The sequence below is a fragment of the Typopeltis vanoorti genome, chromosome 8, assembly GCF_054136105.1.
Source record: "Typopeltis vanoorti isolate ZY-2024b chromosome 8, IOZ_Tvanoo_1.0, whole genome shotgun sequence".
Classification (NCBI taxonomy): Eukaryota; Metazoa; Arthropoda; class Arachnida; order Uropygi; family Thelyphonidae; genus Typopeltis; species Typopeltis vanoorti.
In genome coordinates, this window is record NC_143556.1 from 27,120,868 (window position 1) to 27,135,448 (window position 14,581).

The window sequence follows — 14,581 nt, forward strand, 5'->3', positions numbered from 1 at the left end:
GTGTTGTACTACCTTACTAGGGTAAGGTAGTACAACACCGGGCAACTCGCAGCAAAGGTGGAACAAGCTACCATCACTCCTATTCTAGTATCTCCCATAATGCAAAACACATCTCCTTGCAGATATGTATAATGTTATGCATTAAGGGATTGGCCACTACCCAGACTAGTTTTGACCTTTATTGAGGTCTCTTCAGTGGGAGCTGAAGGAGCAGAGGATTAAACTAAATTTATTATAATCTAACCAAGTGAAAAATAACCTTTCAATATCTTTCTCTAAATCCAGAGTAATTGATAAAAAAGGTGGCACACCTTTTGGCAACTTCTATAAGTAAAGATGACCTCGCTATTGCTTCTGCCTGGTATCTTCACCATTGGGCCTAGCTCCCACTGAAGAGACCTCAATAAAGGTCGAAACTAGTCTGGGTACTGGCCAATCCCTTAATGCATAACATTATACATATCTGCAAGGAGATGTGTTTTGCATTATGGGAGATACTGGAATAGGAGTGATGGTATCTTGGTCCACCTTTGCTGCGAGTTGTCCGGTGTTGTACTACCTTACCCCAGTAAGGTAGTTCAACACCATATTCTGTCCTGAAGATTTTCAGGTGCAAATTTTGTTTGCTCACACTTGGATAAAGGATTAAACTAAATTTATTACAGTCTAACCAAGTAAAAAATAAACTTTCAGTATCATTTGTGTATTTATACAAATGTATTAGCCAGTCTCATTGGCTGAATGGATATTGTATTCAGCTAATCAGTTGTAAATTCAAATCCTACTGTGACATGGATGTTTATGAAAGTCTGTATGTAGATGATGAATTGTTTCATTTGTGTTAGTTCACTACCACTTTGCATACTAAATGTGAGGTCTGAAGCAGGTTGAAAAATTCCCATGATCTGAACAAATTTTCTGATCTGACCTAGCTTGAGTACTTATGTAATCAAGGTTTACAATCTTTTTGCAAATTGATATTAAAAAAGTAAAATAAAAACTAGACCATTGCATGTCAGGTAGTTTATGAGACCTCAAAAAAGTCAAAATTGATCTGGGTAGTGACTCTCACATAATGTGTATCATTATACACACCTGAAAAGGAGAATGATATACATTATGGGATTTAAAGAGAAACAAGATGCAAAGTGAATTATTCTGTATTTACATGTAGGCAGTCCACATACAAAAATATTTCACACATGGACTTTGCTTATATGGGTTAAGATGAAAGCAGAAAAGATTAGTTTTGTCAATTATAATATATATTAGGGATTCCAACAGTTGGATAACACATCATCTGTATGATTCATTCTTGTCATAAATTGTTTTTCAATTGTTGTATGAGTCATACCTTTATTTTTTTTTTTAAATCTAGCTATTTTATCATCATCAGCAAGGCATTTCCACTGAGTCTTAAGGCACATTCAGCAGGAAGTCTATATTACTATTATACACACAATGCCAGTCATAACTCTAAGGCATTCAATCAACTATCTCTAGCAATCCACTGTTTAACACTTTCCAAGGAAAAAAATCTCTGCACATCCTTGCTAATTATTGTTGTTGTTATGTTCCATTGAGTCATTTTCGACTCCTGGTGATTCTATGAAACCAAGGCATATGATCTGAAAGGAGAATATGTTCTCCATTCAGATCTGTCTCTGGCCATATCTTTCAGAATTTCCAAGCACATTTCAGTTGCTTCTTTAACTCCATCCATCAACTTTAGCAAGCATTATTATCTTCTCCAGACTGTCATTTCCTCGCATAATGTGTCCAAAGTATGACAATTTTTGCTTGATGATCATAGCTTTGAGGGAGCAATCTGGCTAACTATACTTTTACTTAACTTCCAGTATTGTCCTTTTGTTCATTTCATTTCTGTCGGATGCTGAAAATTTTCTTTTGCATCTATACCATAAAAACTCTGGATAACTTCTGTTTCTATTATCTGAAACCTGCAAAAAATCAATTTATCAAGTCACTTGGTCATAAGCCTCTGAATCCTCTACATCACTTCCTCATCCCAAAGACATGGAAGCAAATCTGAACAGTGTCCAGATGGATCGTATCAAAGTTTAATGCAATGAAATGTAAAGTCTTGAAGTTTGGGATACATTGATAGGAGGCAGCAGGAGTTCCACTGGAGGAAGTAGGAGAGACAAGAGATCTGGGGGTGATGATTGATAGAAACCTGAAATTCAGAGAACATATTGCAAAGGTGGTGAAGGTAACCCAGAGTATTGCTGCAATATATCTCTGCAGGTCACCAGAGGATGGTGACCTGCAGAGATAAAACAGTTGCCTTTCCATTGTATAAAGCCCTGATCAGACCACACTTAGACTATTGTTCTCAAATTTGGTCCCCAGGATTTGAAGGGGATAAACTAACTGAGGAAAGGGTACAGAGGCAGATAATAAAGATGGTTTCAGGACTATACAATGTTGATTATGAGGATCGGCTGAGGACTGCAGAGTATGGTGGATAGAAGAAGGACAGGTGATGATTGAGACTTTTAAACTGTTGAGAGGTAGTTACAGGGTTGACACTAGGGAGTTCTTTCGCTTGGTGGAACAGAGGGAAGGAGCAAGGACAATGGGCCATCCCTGGAAGTTATGAAAGGAAGCTGTGAGCAAGAGGGTGAGGAGTGGTTTCTTTGCATGGAGGATGGTTGAACCATGGAATGGATTGCCTGACAGAGTGGTGAGAGCACGAATGGTCAATGAGTGGTATGATTGACTGTGTTTTCTAGGAAGGACCTCCCACAATGAGTCTTTTGACTCCATGGAGGTCTGAATAATAATAATAATAAAAATGTATTCAAATTCTGAAATTAAGAGAATTTACTTAAATCCCAGAAACATTCAGAAAACTCGATGTATTACCTACCACAGTTTTCGTCTCGTCCAAATTCTGCTACTTGCAAAAATACCTCTTCTAAAGTAGTATTTTTTACTCCATAACCTGAGATGCCTAAATAGTTCAAATTGGTTTCAAGTGCTGTAAACAGTTTTTCAAAACTTCCTTTCCTCAGTTCACTGACAGGTAGTATGTAGTGTAGTTCATGTTTACTTTCTGATATCAGATAAGCTGTAGCTACATGTTGAGTAACAAATCTAGTGACTTCATTCTCTTGACAACCTAAGCAAAATTACTCATGATAAATGACCAAATATACAATTTCAAAACTATTAAAAAGAAATTATAAGAAGTAATCAGTATTGTTTTTAACTACAACATTGTTCATAGCTATTTTATATCATTTAAATTTAATTTAAAACCATAATGAAATTTTTATCTTTTAATAGTTTCAGATGACAGTATGAAGAAAACAAGCTAAAAACGTTTATTTTATTCAATAGTTATAATGTAATAATTTACAAATATGGGAATTAACTTAGATAACCAAAGTGTTTAAATAATCCATTCCTTTATAAATATAGTAATTATAAAGCTAAATTATAAAATCTTTTAAGCATAAGAAATTTTAAAATAATAATATATTGACATCATTTACCATCCAAGAAGTTACAAGACACATCATGGAATGTCTGCATAACACCATTATTTATCCCATATCTTAACACATTTGGAAGAAGACGGGGTGGGGGTATGATTCAGATATTTAAGTTCGTAAAGGGTTGGTACTATGGTACTAGGTTAATGTGAAAAAAATTTTTCATAGAATGAGAGAGGAGAATAAGGAGCAGTTTCTTTGCAAGGAGAGTGGTTAGTGAGTGGAATGCATTGATTAATATTATGGTAAATGCAGATACGCTGAATGAGTTTAGAGCACTGTTTGATGGGCTTTGTGTTTAACAATGTGTACCACCTGTGAAGTCTTTGACTTCATGGAGGTTTGGTGTTAATAACTCATCACATTTCTGCACTCATGTCCTCTTGCATTATTTTGCTCACCAAGTTAGCCACTATTCATTTATAAAATCTGTTTTCTCTACCTCTTCATTTATACTATGAATAAGTTTCTCTGTATTTAAGCAGTAAATACAGTAATATTTAAGTAGCATTAAATAATATCTAAGTAGTAATTAAGTAGTATCTTTCTCAATTTAACCTTCTCTTTCATGTCACTACCTTTCACACTAGCCAAGAGGGTGCATTTCTTATAATCTATGATTCCTTGGCAGACCTTGTAACTTCTACCCTAAATTATGAGAACAGGGATGACTAGTGGAGTGTCATATGGTTCTGTACTAGAGCACTACTTTTAAATTGTATATTAATGATACAGGGAAAGATTTAAGGAGAAATATTCATTTGTTGGATGATGATGCAAAACTGGAGAGGACAATAGTTGATAAATGTGATGTAGATATCTTTCAGGATGATTTAAATAAATTGACATTATGGGCAAAGGATAATGGTTATCAATTTATGATAACCATTATCCTTGGGCAAAATGGAAGGTTAGTTATGCATTTTGCGTTGAAAAGGTTACATGCAGTGTATCACACTGATGGTAATGGATTGCAGGTAAATGATGAGGCTAGGGACTTAGGAGGAAATAGGGGATTGAGAGTTGAAGTTCAGAGAGCATATTGAAAAAATTAATAAAATAGTTCAAAGGATCACTTGGATGTTGAAATAAACACTAACACATAAAGATAGGTTTGCTATTTCTCTTTATAAAGCTATAGTTCAGTCACATCTTAACTGCTGTAAACCGATTTGTTCACTTGGGTTACTTGAGGATTAGGGGGTGGTGTGGGTTGCAAAGCTTAGTTGGTAGGCAGAAAAGAAAGGACATGATAGAAACTTATAAGTTATTAAAGCGGTTCTATAGAACTGACAAAATAATTTTTTCAATATGTGACAACTAGAGAGAAGTGGAGATCACCCCTGGTAGGTGTGTAAGCATGTGGTTAGTAAGGACCCGCAGACTAGATTTTTTACTTGGAGAGTAGTGAGTGAGTGGAATGCATTGCCAGAATAAGTTGCTAGTGCACCGACAATGAATTAGTTTAAGGAGAGGTATGATAAGTATTGTGTATACAAAGGTTAGTGTGGATCTTCTGTGACAAATCACTGATTCCCCGGAGATACCCGTACAACAATAATGATAATAACGATAATACTGCAGCACAGGTAAAATATCTACAGACTGATAAATATTATTATTATTATTTTGGTAACCTCCACGGAGTCAACAGGACTCATCATGGAAAGCTCACTCAAACAGCAACATGCCCATCATATGAACTTTGAAGTTATTTACACTTCCTGCATCAACAAGTCTCTACTGTGTAAAAAATCTACTCTTCACCTTCTTAACCACATATTTATAGAACTTCCAGGGATAACCCAGATTTCTTCCAATCTTATCGTCCACTCTTTTCATATCAAATTTTCATTTTACTGGAAGCCAACGTTTGCTCATACTGCCACCATCATGCCCCACAAAAAATGGGTATTATCAATAATCTTGTTCATAGAGCTTTCAAAAAATTATTGATAATTATCATCCTTCTACCAGACTACAATCCGATGTGAAAAGAATTTCAATACCCAACCTTAAAAGAACCTCAGAACAAATAGCAAGGATTCTTCATAAATTCCATATATATACACTTCCTTCAAACCACCTTGGAATTTGTCTTCCTTCCTACTATCAACAAGGGATATGTTACCACCTCTTTCCTTACCGGGTATCTATCAAGAACCATGCACATGTCATGTTTCTTGTTTTGGACTGACTGGCTGTTCTGCCTTGATTAGAACTGAAGAACATCAGAACAATATTAGATTTTTGGAATCTTACAAGTCTAAGGAACAAGGCATCTGGTCCTGATGGTATCCCACCTATTGTGTTAAAAAATTGTGCCCCAGAACTAAATAGAACACTAGGCACAGAGTTCTTTGGAAAGAGACAAAACCCTTCATTCTAGCAAGTTCAATTTCAGCAAGCTTGAAGCATTGGACCTTTTTAAAGAGGCCAATGCTGCAAACTCACCTCCTACCCAAATGGCAGTCACTCTTTCTGGTCCCTTGCCAAGGCCATTGGGTGCAACTTCACTCCAATTCCTGCATTGATGACCTGGGCAAAGTCCCCCCACCCCACAAGAACAGCTCCCTTCTTCATGTCTCCCATAGTCTTCCAACAAAAAGAAATCTGAAGAATCCTTAATAACCTGAATGTAAACAAGGCATCTGGTCCTGATAGTATCCCACCTATTGTATTAAAAAATTGTGCCCCAGAACTAACACCTATCCTGTACACCTCTTCAATCTATCCTATTCAACCAGCATCTACCATACAACACAGAAACAGGTCCATATCCAGCCCATCTCAAAGAAAGATATTAAAAGTCAACCAATGAACTATCATCCAAATGCTCTCACTTCTGTTATCTCTAAAATTATGGAGAAGGTCATCAACAACCAATTCTTGAACCATCTAGAGACATATCAACGAATCAGTGACCAGCAGTATGGATTCCTCCACTAGCGATCTATAGCTGATCTTCTCGCTTTCACTACCCACCTCTGGACACAAGTCATGAAAAAATTTCGAGAAACTCACATGGTCTTTGATCAAGGCATTTGATCAAGTTTGGCACAGGGCTTACTTAACAAAACACCATCCTATGGTCTGTCTTCCTCACTTATCGCTCACTAAGTGTCAGGGTAGACAGTTTTCCCCCTCAAATTTCCCCACTAATGTAGGGGTACCCCAAGGTTCAGTTCTTTTGCCCACTCTCTTCTATATAAACTTCCACCCTCATGTATATAAATGACATCTCATAGACTTCCAATCTTATCCATAGCTTTACTGATGACAGTAGTACACTCAATTCCTCCTTTTCATTCAACAAACCTTGTAGTGATCAAGTATTAGAATCCTCAAGATCTGCCACAACCAGTGATCTGAACTCAGATGCCCAAACTATATCCCAGTGGGGCAAGAACAACCTTGTAAACTTCAATGCCACCAAAACTTAGTCCTGTCTGATTTCTCACAAAAAAGAGCTCTCATCCTCCCCCACTTACCTTCAATAATACCAAGATATTCAAACACAATCAGATTTATCTTCTTGGACTGACCTGCACCTCCAATCTTTCCTGGCACAACCACATTTCTTCTGCAGCTGCCAAAAAACTTGGTGCACTCTTTTGCACAAGACACTACTTCACATCTCGACAGCTGCTAACTCTATACAAATTCCAAATCTGCCCAGTCATATACTGCTCCCATATTTGGGATGGTGCACCAAAATCCTCTCTAAGATTGCTCAATTCCATCCAGAAAAGGGCAATTCGGCTAATTAATGATCCCCGGCTCAGGTCATCCACTTCAATCTGTCTCTCATAAATGTTCAGTCCCATCCCTGTCCTCTTCTAAAGATACTTTCATGGATTACTTTGCTGAATTGGCCACTATCATTCATCTACTCTCCTCCAGAATCATTAAAACAAGACCCACTGCTAACAAACACCCTTTTACAGTTCATCTTGAAACTCATCAAATCAACTTCACTGCCTCCTCTTCATTCCATGCACTTCTGTCCTTTGGAACAGTCTTCCCCCCACTCTAGCTTTCCCACAGATTACAACCCTCAGCTGTTCAAGCAAAATGTGAACAGATTCCTCCATTCTTATATTCCTCTTATCCACAAACAGCAGTAATATGCCATAGGTCTTGTAGCCTTTCCTGTGTAGATCATATACAGTCAACCCTCCTATAGCGCGGTACTCTTATAACACGGTTTCCATATAACGCGGAGCCAAAATTGCAACAGCCCTCCTATAATGCGGTTTCCGTTCAACAACATTCCATCAACTTAACTGGTTTAAGAAGATTCCCTATAGCATGAATTTATCTATGTGTTAAATTTTTACAGTTGAAATTAACGGGGAATTCCCTTCTTTTTGGTGAAGGTACATCACCATTTTCCCATTTCAGTTATCAGGGAATTGCCCTATGAGCGAAGAAACGATGCAAGATTGTTCACAGTGTTCTGTTTTAATGCTTAAAATAGACCGTATGATTGGCTGTTGCATATTTGCGTGAATTTTTTTATCCAATAGCGCTGCTGAATTTTCGCTGTTGCAACCACCCACTTTGTCATCAATTTTAAGTGCAACTTAGTAGGAAACTGTCTGTAAATCCGTGCAGACGTACATATCACGATTAGTGTTCAATAAAGTGCCTTTTGCTCGCTTAATTTGTGTTATCGTAATTGGACAACATTACACAATACTGTAGGTAATATTTTTTATTTGTTGTAATATAATAATAATAAAATAATTGTTAACCCCAGGTTTGCATAATGTCAGACACAAAAGAAACAAGACAACAGTTAAAAAGAAAGTTTATATCTCTTGAGGACAAAAATCCAAATTTTAAATCGTTTAAAGGGTGGTTCCCATATAACGGCGTGCGAATCAATCTGATTCGTACTAATTCTGAGTTTCTTATAGCGCGGTTTCCATATAACGCAGTATACGGTTTCCATATAACGCGGCACGAATTAACCTGGTTTGGCACGTTAAATCTGAGTTTCTTATAACACGGTTTCCATATAACGCGGTACGAATTAATCGCGTTATAGGAGGGTTGACTGTATATATATATATATATATATATATATACACACACACACACACACATAAAAAAAAAAATCAATCATCATTTCCTTGAAATGTGAAACGCTATGAAATCGTCCAAACCTGAAGCAATCAGACGCTTTACCGATATCGCAGTTTTTGGAAGTGATCACTATTAATTGTTCATAAGTTTTTTTTTTTTTTTTAAATTTTAAATTAGTCATCATCATTCTCTGAACAAATTTAAGTTTAGGCTTTTTAATGTCCTGTTCCTGCTCTGCAGATGAGGTTGATCTTTCCATCTTAATCTTGGACATCCACGCTCTCCTCTTCCTGTGGGTTTATATACTAGTGCTAGTTTAGGAATCCTATTGTTATTTAGACAATTTTGTTGGTATTCTTCTATTTCATGTATGATGTTTTTTGTATCTAATCTTAAATTAGATTTAAAACATGAAGATTTATGATTCATTATTTTGATTTGGAAACCACTACATTTGATTTATTATTATTATTTTATTTATTTACTGCCGGCCTGGTTGGCCGAGTGGTTAGCATATCTGCTCTCCAGCCAAAAGGCTGCGGGTTCAAATCCCGCTGTGGACATGGATGTTTGTGATTGTCTGTGGTGGTGGTCGGCAGTAGATGGCATTGGTGTAGTTGTGGTCAGTTGGTGGATGGAGCGGTGGAGACGAAGAGTTGTAGAGTAGGTGCCCTCCCTTGACGAGTCTTTGGACTCCTTGGAGGAGTCAAATAATAATAATAATTATTATTATTATTTATTTATTTTAACTTAGAGAACAAAATGTTCTTGCAAAATCAGTTAGGCAACACTGAGTTAGGATGTAATTCACCTTGATTATTATGAGTTAACTGTTTAAGTTTATTAGATTTAAGAAATAAGAATATTTGGAAGTTTTAGGTTGCAGCAAGTTTTTTCACTAAGTTTAAAAATAAATTCATTTGATGTTGTTATGTCCCTATCTTACGATTTTGTTTGTCTTACAAATTGCCTTCGTCTATATTCTTCTAACTTCTACTTTCAAGACATCACCAAAATTCCTACTAATATCTGAGTTATTGTTCCCCGTAATATCCCTAGTATTTGTATTTTAACTGCGCCCTTTGGGATATTTAGTTTAAGATATTTTATACATAAACAGAGAAAAGGAACTCAAATATCTGAAAGTGTAACTATTGCAGTCGTGACACTATTTCTTGTTACTCAACATTAATTCCTTAAACTTCCCGTTTCTTAACATTAATTCCTTATTCTTGTTGAGAGGCTTATACGCTGGTTAGACATAATAACTAATATTTAAGGAATTGACAGCGTATACTGGAAATATAGATTAAATAAACTTTAATATACACTTTCCGATATTTCGGCGAACGTTACGTTGCCATCTTCTTGGGAACTTACTAAAAAGACACGTGCACACAAGTACTAATACAACAAATGAGACTGAGGCTAGGACGGTAGCATTTTCCTAAAGTCCTGATGGTGCCCCCTGGCGGGCTATATTGGTAATTCTTGGCCTTTGGGCTGAAGTTCTTTTGATAAAAGTTTCCCAAATTTGGGGCAGTTTCATGCATCCAAATTTGTTGAGGTTGGCATGTTCCTAAGGGCCGAGGCTGATTCCATGAATAGTCTTTCATACTTGAACTTGCTGCGGTGTATTACTGTGGCTTTCTTCCATCTTATTCTGTGGCGAGTATCCAGAGCGTGGTCTGCAAGCCCAGAGTGGCTGTACTGGTGAAATCGGATGTAATCCTTGTGTTCTGAGATTCTGATATTTGCTGTCCTGCCTGTTTGGCCAAAGTAGGACAGTTTACAGCTGCAAGGGACCTGGTATACACCAGGTAGGTCTAGGGGAAGTGGTTGGTCTTTGGTGGAGCGGATAAGGGATGCCAGTTTTCTATGTGGTCTGTAACAAGTGGTCAAGTCATGTTTTTTTAAGATTTTATTGATTTTTTCTGAGGTGCCTCTGATGTAGGGAATAGTGATGGATTTAGAGTAAACTTTTTTGTGAAGGGAAGGGGGTGGTGGGTTGTGGATAACTGGGTTAAGTATTTTTTGGATTTTTTGGAGGGGGTAGCCGTTGGCTGAGAAAGTGTCACGGATGTGATTTGGTTCAGTGGTTAGCGCTTGATTATTAGAACAGATTATTTTTGCCCTGTTGAATAATGTTTTAATGACTCCATATTGTTGTGGGGGGGGGGGGATTGTTGGTGAATGTATCTGCCTGTATGGGTGGGTTTTCTATAAACTGAGAAAACCAAGGTTCCATCAGGTTGGTGGGTGACTAGTGTGTCTAGGAAGGGAAGGTTATTGTTTTCCTCTTTTTCCAGGGTGAATTTGATTCTAGGGTGTTGGTTGTTCAAGTGTGTTAGGAAGGAGAGGAGTGAATCCGGGCCATGTGGCCAAATAGCGAAAACATCATCAACATAGCGAAGCCATATGGTAGGTTTTTGTGGGGCTGAGTTTAAGGCTTTCTCTTCAAACATCTCCATGAAGAAGTTGGCCAAGGGTGGGGAAAGTGGTGAACCCATGGCTGTCCCCTCTCTATCTGTTTGTAGAATTTTTCCTGCCAAACGAAATAGCCTGAGTTCATTGTAAACTGAAATAGGGCTGAGATATCGGGAGGAAATTTAGCTTGGATTAGCTCTAAGGTTTCTTTGAGAGGGACATTCGTGAATAGGGAGGAGACATCAAAACTGACCATTATGTCATTGTGTTGGAGTGTAAGGTTTCCTATACTGGCTTTGAAGTGGGCTGAGTTTTTTATGTGTGATGGTGTATTGCCAGTATAGTGTGAGAGCGCTTTGGCTAAATGCTTGGCTAGTTTGTAAGTGGGGGAATCAATGCCATCCACTATGGGACGTAATGGCACATTTTCTTTGTGTATTTTTGGGAGCCCATATATGCGGGGGGGGGGGGGTCTAGAGTTATAGGGTTTTAGTCTGTTAGTAATCTCCACAGGCCAAGAAGTGACCTTCTTAAGGAGCCTATGGAGTTTTCTAATTTGTGAGTTGGTGGGATTGTAATTAATGGGGAGGTAAGTGGAATGATCTAATAATAAAGCTTTGAGCTTACCTGTGTAATCTTTAAGATTAAGTACCACAGTGGCGTTTCCCTTATCCGCTTTGGTGATCACTATATTTTTGTTTCTTTTCAATTCTTGTAGTGCCTTGTATTCCGGGATAATCATGTCATCACGAACTGTGTTAAATTCAAACACCGCTTCATCTCACAGAAAGCTCTCCGTATTTACAACCGCGCTAGCCAGGCATTACTTCGGGAGCAAATTACCGCTACACGCGGTTCCCTAGCCGATATAAACATCGCTATAACAACGCTGGAAAATGAGCTTTCACATACGCTGAATCACGAGCTTTGGTCGGTACTATATGACGTCTCGTGTACGGCAGCTAAAAAAGAATTTGAACGAGTACGAAGCCGACATATCAACAAGTTTGATAAATTAACAAAGAACTCGGTGCCCAAACTACAAACCAACACTGTGGTTAACCTATCGTCAGCTACCTTAAAGCCAGAAGCACTCCACGCTCTGTCACGTGGTCACAACTTCGCCATTGCTCCTAGGAAATTATCGGCCGAGGAATTAATGATTCAAATTGAACGCGGGATTCGCCAACTGCCCAACCACATCGCCAACGATATCAGATTGGATGTAGCCTATGTTCTCAACAAAGCAAAACCTCCAAAATCCAACATATCCAGTAGTGAATACAAGGCACTACAAGAATTGAAAAGAAACAAAAATATAGTGATCACCAAAGCAGATAAGGGAAACGCCACTGTGGTACTTAATCTTAAAGATTACACAGGTAAGCTCAAAGCTTTATTATTAGATCGTTCCACTTACCTCCCCATTAATTACAATCCCACCAACTCACAAATTAGAAAACTCCATAGGCTCCTTAAGAAGGTCACTTCTTGGCCTGTGGAGATTACTAACAGACTAAAACCCTATAACTCTAGACCCCCCTGCATATATGGGCTCCCAAAAATACACAAAGAAAATGTGCCATTACGTCCCATAGTGGATGGCATTGATTCCCCCACTTACAAACTAGCCAAGCATTTAGCCAAAGCGCTCTCACACTATACTGGCAATACACCATCACACATAAAAAACTCAGCCCACTTCAAAGCCAGTATAGGAAACCTTACACTCCAACACAATGACATAATGGTCAGTTTTGATGTCTCCTCCCTATTCACGAATGTCCCTCTCAAAGAAACCTTAGAGGTAATCCAAGCTAAATTTCCTCCCGATATCTCAGCCCTATTTCAGTTTACAATGAACTCAGGCTATTTCGTTTGGCAGGAAAAATTCTACAAACAGATAGAGGGGACAGCCATTGGTTCACCACTTTCCCCACCCTTGGCCAACTTCTTCATGGAGATGTTTGAAGAGAAAGCCTTAAACTCAGCCCCACAAAAACCTACCATATGGCTTCGCTATGTTGATGATGTTTTCGCTATTTGGCCACATGGCCCGGATTCACTCCTCTCCTTCCTAACACACTTGAACAACCAACACCCTAGAATCAAATTCACCCTGGAAAAAGAGGAAAACAATAACCTCCCCTTCCTAGACACACTAGTCACCCGCCAACCTGATGGAACCTTGGTTTTCTCAGTTTATAGAAAACCCACCCATACAGGCAGATACATTCACCAACAATCCCCCCCCCTCACAACAATATGGAGTCATTAAAACATTATTCAACAGGGCAAAAATAATCTGTTCTAATAATCAAGCCCTAACCACTGAACTAAATCACATCCGTGACACTTTCTCAGCCAACGGCTACCCCCTCCAAAAAATCCAAAAAATACTTAACCCAGTTATCCACAACCCACCACCCCCTTCCCTTCACAAAAAAGATTACTCTAAATCCATCACTATTCCCTACATCAGAGGCACCTCAGAAAAAATCAATAAAATCTTAAAAAAAACATGACTTGACCACTTGTTACAGACCACATAGAAAACTGGCATCCCTTATCCGCTCCACCAAAGACCAACCACTTCCCCTAGACCTACCTGGTGTATACCAGGTCCCTTGCAGCTGTAAACTGTCCTACTTTGGCCAAACAGGCAGGACAGCAAATATCAGAATCTCAGAACACAAGGATTACATCCGATTTCACCAGTACAGCCACTCTGGGCTTGCAGACCACGCTCTGGACAGAATAAGATGGAAGAAAGCCACAGTAATACACCGCAGCAAGTTCAAGTATGAAAGACTATTCATGGAATCAGCCTCGGCCCTTAGGAACATGCCAAACCTCAACAAATTTGGATGCATGAAACTGCCCCAAATTTGGGAAACTTTTATCAAAAGAACTTCAGCCCAAAGGCCAAGAATTACCAATATAGCCCGCCAGGGGGCACCATCAGGACTTTAGGAAAACGCTAGCGTCCTAGCCTCAGTCTCATTTGTTGTATTAGTACTTGTGTGCACGTGTCTTTTTAGTAAGTTCCCAAGAAGATGGCAACGTAACGTTCGCCGAAATATCGGAAAGTGTATATTAAAGTTTATTTAATCTATATTTCCAGTATACGCTGTCAATTCCTTAAATATTAGTTATTATAACATTAATTCCCCGCGTGATTAGGCTCGAATGTTTCTAAGCGGTGCATTGGATTAGCGATATCAGACAACTATTTTATCATTAAACAAAAGGTTTATTATTTCTCTAAACATGGTACATATCAAAATACTCAACTAAATTACTTACACACTAAAATTAGCTTAATACAAGTAGACGGGCTATGATTCGACAAAAGTTACTACAATCATGCCGCCACAAAATTTCATACAAAACATGAATTCACTTAACATGGACAAATTAGATTACCACACACTATTAGATTATTCAACTTCAAGTACACTAACAAAATCATTAACTACTCTAGCACATACTTATGACAATTCCGATTCTCTACACATCACACTAGGCATTCAAATTCCTCA

The 14,581-nt window shown here is 38.2% G+C and overlaps 1 protein-coding gene across 2 annotated transcripts in view; it reads right to left on the reverse strand.

Annotated features, from left to right (window-relative positions):
• Window positions 1-14,581, reverse strand: part of LOC150103869 (ATP-binding cassette sub-family A member 2-like) — a 975,482-nt gene that overhangs the window by 450,590 nt on the left and 510,311 nt on the right. For both annotated transcript variants that reach the window (XM_090397162.1, XM_090397161.1), the window contains exon 26: window positions 2,894-3,145. In XM_090397162.1, the coding sequence (XP_090253288.1) occupies window positions 2,894-3,145 (252 nt within the window). The remainder of the gene's footprint in view (window positions 1-2,893; window positions 3,146-14,581) is intronic.